Source organism: Aegilops tauschii, chromosome 6, assembly GCF_002575655.3.
Source record: "Aegilops tauschii subsp. strangulata cultivar AL8/78 chromosome 6, Aet v6.0, whole genome shotgun sequence".
In the NCBI taxonomy this organism is placed as follows: Eukaryota; Viridiplantae; Streptophyta; class Magnoliopsida; order Poales; family Poaceae; genus Aegilops; species Aegilops tauschii.
In genome coordinates, this window is record NC_053040.3 from 23,146,202 (window position 1) to 23,153,565 (window position 7,364).

The 7,364-nt window shown below is 48.1% G+C and overlaps 1 protein-coding gene across 1 annotated transcript; it reads right to left on the reverse strand.

Moving 5' to 3' along the window:
* Positions 1 to 3,454: 3,454 nt before the first annotated feature.
* On the reverse strand, positions 3,455 to 4,327 carry LOC109762949 (uncharacterized). Its single transcript, XM_020321829.4, has 2 exons — positions 3,864 to 4,327; positions 3,455 to 3,736 (listed from the first exon to the last, which is right to left on the reverse strand). Exons 1-2 carry the CDS (start codon positions 4,185 to 4,187, stop codon positions 3,566 to 3,568), a joined length of 495 nt encoding a protein of 164 aa, XP_020177418.1. The 5' UTR covers positions 4,188 to 4,327; the 3' UTR covers positions 3,455 to 3,565.
* Between the last annotated feature and the right edge of the window lie 3,037 nt (positions 4,328 to 7,364).

Below are 7,364 nucleotides of genomic sequence, written 5' to 3' on the forward strand. Positions count from 1 at the left end.
GTCGCAAATGTCAGAGAGGAATCAGTGAGGGAGAGTTTTCCACCATATATATATGAGAGGACGAAGAATCCCGACTGTTGTCGTCGGGGTCGCTTCTCCTTTGTTCCCGTGTGCTAGCTAGACATTTTGGTGTAATGCACACGGGGACAAAGGGAGAAGCGACCATCACCAACGGTCGAATGTATACACCACGTGAGCTGAGAGTTTTCAAGAAAAGTTTTTTAGTACATATATTTAATTGTAGATGTTTAATATTTGAATTATGAACATAGGAAATGTCGTACTCGGACGACGAAAGTCTCCCGGGGGAGTGCGACTGGTGCCACGACGACCGAGGTCAGTGCGACAGGCCTCACCTGAACGAAGATCGGCGCTTCAGTATTAAGCTGGAGGAGACGTTCGATGTTGAAACGGTACGCAACGACGACAAGTGTTATTTTTTCGTAATTAAGCACGACTTCAACTATTTCAATGTGTACTTATCATTTTTTACAATTCGGCTAGCTTATCCCATGCCATGCAAGACGCTACGTCTTGGAGAGGATGGGTTTTGAAGAACATGAAAGTATGGAAACAAAGAAAATTCACCTAAGGACCCATCATGATATAGATTTTGAAGTAAAGCTGTATAATTCTGAGAGCGTAACCCATTTTGGTTGCAAAAATTGGGAAGCATTTTGCAAGATGTATGGTTTTGATGAGGGTATGCTTGTCACCATGGATCTTGGTGATCCTGACATCGAGCAAGACAATATGGACATTTGGGTCCTTGTTGATATGCCTCCAATTCTACCGCTATGTGAGTTTCTCAAACATAGTTATTAGCTAATTTATATTGTTCATTTCAAAATAGTTGACAGCTTATTTTCATTGACAGCTTATTTTGATTGTTCAAACAATGTGCAGAACATGGTAGACAGAACCTACTACACCGATGGCTCTGAGTTAACTTATAAGGAGAAAACTCATCTGGTCGGATTTTGTACTGATATTGAGAATTACAATATCTACAATCAAACTCCTCAACATTATGGTCAATACGTGCCACTAGTGCACGTGTTGAACTACGGTAACTACTATGGAGATACCCTGGTAAGATTTCTTACTATTACGACATCCGTGCATATTTTGCATAGTTCTAAAACTAGTACATTATCATTGCTAACTATGAAGTTATTACTATGTTTTTCAACAGATAATCCCAAAGGATTGTGTGCCTCATTTGATGTATCAGAATGGTAGGCTTGATGTTTTGAATATACAACCAGGTCATCCTACGAATCTGAACTGTCCATACCGGATTTCTAAAAGAAGTGGAGACATGCAAATCGAAGAATGGAAAAAATGTATGGACAGTCGCAAGGAGGTTCTTGGAAGCAAAAGGAAGCGAGGCGCAAGAATTGGAGACAGGATGATCTCCATTCTCCATAATGGAGAGTCAAGGTCTATATTGTTTTATGCTATTTTACCTTAAAGAGGGTATTTCGGTCCTACCTAATACTGATGATCATGTGCTAAGAACAATTAAGTAGGGTTGGTTCGATGACTGTGAGGATGATGATCGTATGACTTGTTATTAATAACGAGTAGAAGTTGTATGATGATGATTAGTAGGACTTGTTATTATATATGATGATGCATGATGCGCGCATGAAGAGTTATTATATATCAGCGGGTGAAATGAACATGGATTGGATTGAAGTGAAGGCAACATGCATGTGGTGCGTGTCGAAAGTAGTACAATCCAAACTTGATCAAGTCCGGATTAGTATTACTTTCGACATGCACCACATGTTGCCTTCACTTCAATCTAAGCCATGTTTAGGCATAGCAGTACGTAGCGTTGGTAAACCAAGCACGGAGATATAAGAGAGGACACTTCTCTCTAATAGCTACCTAATAACAACCTAAATTAACCCCCCAAAACCCCCAACCCCCCCCCTTAAAAAAAACAAAAACCTCAGCTCCTGCAAGGTGCTGACGCGTGGATGCCTATTGGTCCCGGTTGGTGGCACCAATCGGACCAAAGGCCCCCCTGCCTGGGCTCCACGCACCGGCCACGTGGACGGCCTTTAGTCCTGGTTCGTGTAAGAACCGGGACTAAAGGGCTAGGGCATTAGTAACGACCTTTTAGTCCCGGTTCCAGAACCGGGACTAAAGGCCCTTATGAACCGGGGTAAAAGCCCCTTTTCCTACTAGTGAAATCCCGCCTGAACGAAATATTCGGCAGGGATGAACTGAGCACTGCACAATAGTATTATTCTTATCGCGAGCAATGTTGTATAAGGCTGGATATTGTTCTCGGAGACTGGCATTGCCTAGCCATATGTCTTCCCAAAAACGAATTTCTGGCCCGTCCTTTATCGCGAAAGACCCAAAATGAAAGAGATTTTTCTTTCCCGCCATTAGGCCAGCACAAATGTGCGAGTCGCTGGGTTACCAAAATGCCTAGGACACCGCCTTTTGGCCTAGCTAGATACTTGTTGCGCAGCATGGTTTGACAAACACCATCTTCGGTAAGAAGTTTGAATAACCATTTACAGATTAGGGCCTCATTCTTGACCTGCAGGTCATGAATTCCAAGGCCACCTTGGTCTTTCGGCCTACAAACCACGCTCCATTTGGCCAGTCTGTACTTTTTCTTTTCGCCGTTTCCTTGCTAAAAGAATCTGAATCTAAAATAGTCCAGTCTTTGTAGGACCCCTTTTGAAAGTTGGAAGAAAGAGAGCATATAGAGGACCATTTTGGCAAGAAAATAGAAAGACTTCACATATAATCCCTCCGTTCCTAAATGTAAGTCCTTTTAGAGATTTTAATATGAACTATGTACGGAGCAAAACGAGTGAATCTACACTGTAAACTACGTCTATATACATCTGTATGTGGTTCATATTGAAATCTCTCAAAAGACATATATCAGAACGGATGGAGTATATGTGAAGTCTTCCTATTTTCTTGCTTCTAACCAAGACAATTAATACGTGATATGTAGACAATTGGTAACTGCGACAAACCAGCATTAGACCAGCTAGCTTACATGTCTTATAAACGTCTACTTGATGTCGGTGGAAGATGGTGGGATGGATTAGTAGAGGTCAGAACTGTCTAATTGGTTAAATATTTGCCCTCGCTTAACCCAAGCAAAATTATAAGCCATCCACATGCGTGCATGTGGCTCACGCAGCGACTAATACGGATCTATCCATGTGCATGCTATCGTTATCTTCCTTTGATAAATGGTTTTTCTCCCAAGCTTCATTGACGAAACTCTTACAAGAACTAAGTTGAAAGAAAAACGAAGTGGAGATATGAAGGGTGTGAGACAAGGATTTCACATAATGTTAATCCCTTGGCAGCAACGAACGACACCAACTGGCGTAGCCTGTAGTCTTCGAGGAGCCCGTCCTCGCGACTGATTTCAGCCAAAACCTAAACAATTTTCCAAGCGGATATGTAAAGAGAAATATGATAATGCTCTAATCCATTGTACAAGGAAGATTGTGATGATCACGAACTCCTCCCTGGTTACATGGTTGTGGGTACAGCATAACAAAAGAAATAAGTACTAGATGATTTTCTTCCAAGCATAAGATGCAAGAGAACCCGCTGGAGATCTTGAGCCTGAGGCGAGCCCACGAAGAATCGCGATGACGGCGAAAGCAACGTAAGGGACATAGACCAGAAGCAATTTCTTGGTCGCTCTCCCTGATCCCAGAATGTCTCCAAGTATCGCAGCCTAAAATGACCACAAAGTGTAGAAATTAGAAGGACCCTAGAGCATTTAATTGTTATACTAGTGTATTCCGGAGAAGGAATGCAAAAAAAAAAAAGCCAAGGTGAGCAGGAGAAGGAAGATGAGGTACCATGGAGGTGAGGGTAGAGACGCCGGCCATCAGGGATGTGGTGGCGGCCCATGGGCGGCCGGCAAGGATGCCGTAGACGTTGGCAACGTTGAGCGGCCATTGGAAGACGAGCTCCAGCCAGTTAAGCCCGCGGAAGAAAGCCGGTGGCTCGGCGGTGAGGTAGTCGTCGAACTTCACCGCGTACCACAGCTTGAAGGCCACAAGCGGCGCCGGGAAGAGGCGGCGCGGGAGGATGCCCTGTGCGACGACTAGCGGTGCAGTGATGGCCACGGTGAGAGAGTAGATCACCACCACCGCGTCAGCCGCCCACGAGAGGGCACCCATTGCGTTCAACTCTTGAGTTGCTTCTCCTTGGATTGACTATTTGTTCTCTATTTATGCAAGTCCAGTTCAGAACGGGAATGGCCCAAGGAAAATGAAAGGAAACCAGCTATTTTTTTTTCTTTCGTAATCACTGTACTCATCTATGTCATCGCAAGGTATTGGATTATAAACTACTTTAGATGCTGAAGGTATTGCATTATGTTGTGAAGGGCGTTAGTTAAAGATCATTTTCAAAGACTGCTATGTTGCCATCTTCTGTACTCATCATCTATGATTAGTTGTCATCACGAGAGGTACCACAAAAAGTCAACAATATGCCTGCTGTCTTTGCGTATTGAGGTAGTATAGTATGCCATGTTTTGATTCTGGAGCATGGGCTTTCTCTTTTGCACGATCTTATCTTGTCCTCTTCCATATCAACAAACAGTTAGCACCACCTTTGGCACTGCTTATCGAAGAAATTGATGTGCAGTCGAGTGGCAGAAGGAGCGAAGCTCGAAGAAACCTTGCGGTCAAGAAAAGCAAGCAGGAAAGCACCACGTCAAGAACAAAAGGAGACAGGGAGGAGATGAAGCCAAGCGAAGGACACGACACAAGAAAATCACATGTAAGGCCAACTCCAACGCGCGACCCCATCTTATCCGTCCGCATCCGTTTGGGGGTAAACGAACAAAGCAGGCCTTCCAACGCGTGATGGACGAATAAGCCACGGCAACAAAGCCGGGCACGTCGAGTGCGGGTATGGGCGCGCGCTGGACTTGTCGGGCGCGTCGGGTCCAAGGACTAGGGCGTGTGTGTGTGCGTGCGTTGGGTGCACGGGCGTGTCCGTGCACCAGAGTGTGTGTGTGTGCATCTGTTGGCGAACCGTAGGTGGGCTGGTCAGGCGCGAGCCGTTGGAGCTGGCCGTGTGACGCGGGCGTCGGGCGTAGCGTGGGCGCTATCAGTGCGCGGAGAGCGCGGGTATGATCAGGGGCGAGTGGAGGCGTGGGTGCGTGCCCGGTGCGCTGGCTCGGGGTATAAAGCCATCTGATGGTGTTGTAACAGATCGACACGGTCGAGTTCGTGCTCGAGGGAGTAAAGGGGGCGTCGTGCGCCGGAAAACCCACTGTGTCCACCGTTTCTCTGAACTTCCCTGAACTTCTTTTTCTTCTACGTTTGAGCGAGAGAAAGAGAGAGAGCTCCGGCGAGAGGCGAGGCGAGGCTTCGGCGCCAACAACGCGCGGCTGCAAACGGACCGTTGTACGTTTTTTGTCCGCTTTCGACCCATTCCCGGCCCAAGTTTGAGCTGAGTTTGCGGCCGAACGGACAGCGCACGGCCGGGTGGGATGCGCGCCCTTGTCCTCCCCTGGCCTGTCCGTCGGTGACACAGGCGGCCACTTTCCCTCCCTTTCCTCCAAAACGCTCCCGCGCCCCGCCCTCCATTCTCCCGTGCCCCAGCCTTCCCCCTCCCTCCATCCACCATGGCCGACGAGGCGAATCCCGGCGACCCACCACCTGGCGCCCGGCCCGTGGAGAAGAAAAAGAAGCCTGTGAAGAAGCCTCGGTCAGAGCTCACGCCGGCAGAGGCCACCAAGCTCGACAGAGAATAGGCCAAGAGGAAGGACCGACGAACTGTCCAAAAGGAGAAGAAGGCCGCCGTGCAGCACGCTTCCGAGTGTGCCTTGTGGCATGCGATGCAGCACCAGGCCGACCTCCTCATGATGGGTATGGCCCGCCCCACGCTGGCCAATCTCTCGGCTACTGCCATGGCCGCGGCCAGCACAGGCTCCTCAGCCCATCGACCGCCACAGCACTGTTCACACGACACACCAGATTTTCATGCTCCGCCGCAGGCCATGGGCAGACGCGATTCTCTACGTCGCCGGACTGCGTGGTGGTCGATCCGACCACGCCCGCGAGCGTCATCGACCTGAAGATCACGTCGGGGTATAGTGGCGCTGGCCATTGTGAAGATGGTGTGCAAAGAAAGCAGCCCCGGTCGTTCGCGTCGGCTCACATGGCCTGCGCCTGCAAGTTGTTCGACGAAATGCCACCGCCGACGCAGACGTCGATGGTCGACGACCCTTACTACACCTTGCTCATGCAGAACGTAATCTTCGAGGGCCATGGTGAGGCATTCCACGGCGACGGCCAAGAGCAACCTTTTGATGCCGACGCGATCCAAAGCCAGGACGATCGTGGTACCTATGATGACTCTCACTTCGGCGACCATGAAGATGATGATGAGGACGACCATGGCAACTCGTCGCATGAAGATGATGACTTACATTGTGAAGATGAAGAAGCAGAGGTCGACATTTCCATGGAGCCATTGTGTTTCATCGACAAGCTCACCCAAAAGGCCGAAGCACAAAAGAGGAGGAAGAGCATTCACACGGGATCATATAGCCAAGCTGAGGACACTTTGATTTGCAAGAGTTGGAAGGAAATCGGCCAAGATCCAATCAAAGGTGCCGAGCAAAAAGGAGCCATATCTTTTGGACAAGAGTTCACAAGAAATTTCATTAGCGAAGAAAGTTTGCCCCTGCCAATTCACAAGCCCCCGCGGCATCAATTCAATCCAAAAGAGGTGGGGATTCATCCAACAAGAATGCAACGAATATTGTGCTATGCTAGAGCGTCAAAGCCCGTCCCGTGAGCGTCCTAGGCCTTGGTGACTTGGTATGAACCTCTCTCTTTTCCATCATGCGTCCATTCATGTTGGCATGCCATTTAAGTTTCATGCATTCTATGTCCTTTCATGTTGGCCGCATGTTTGATTCTGTAGGCATTCCAATCTTTGGAAGCCTTCAAGGCCCGGCACAAAGACAAGCCATTCACTCTCACGCATTGTTGGGTGCTAATAAAATATTGCCCCAGGTTCAAGGACTAATATAATGCTCATAGGAAGAAGAGAGGACAGAAGGCGTCGACCGTGGCTGACATGGGACAAGTGCTCAAGAGGCCGAGAGTCAAGACAAGCTCGAAGTCTGACGAGAAGCATGATGCGTCTTCTATAGCCTTGCAAGGAACTTTGGAGGATATGATGAGCCAAAAGGAAATGCGGGAGGAGAGGAAGAGCAAAGGAAAGGAGGAGCAAATGAAGATATATCTAGATCTTCAAACGAAAAGGCTTGACATGGAGATGGCCGTGAAGAAGAGGAAGCTTGACATCGAGGAGGCCATTCAAATCAAGAA

Bases quoted from the DNA above. Each gene is read 5' to 3' on its own strand.
- LOC109762949 (XM_020321829.4), bottom strand. From the start codon at position 4,187: ATGGGTGCCCTCTCGTGGGCGGCTGACGCGGTGGTGGTGATCTACTCT. The intron at 3,737-3,863 runs GTACCTCATCTT...TGGTCATTTTAG, and splicing joins TCTCTACCCTCACCTCCATG to GCTGCGATACTTGGAGACAT.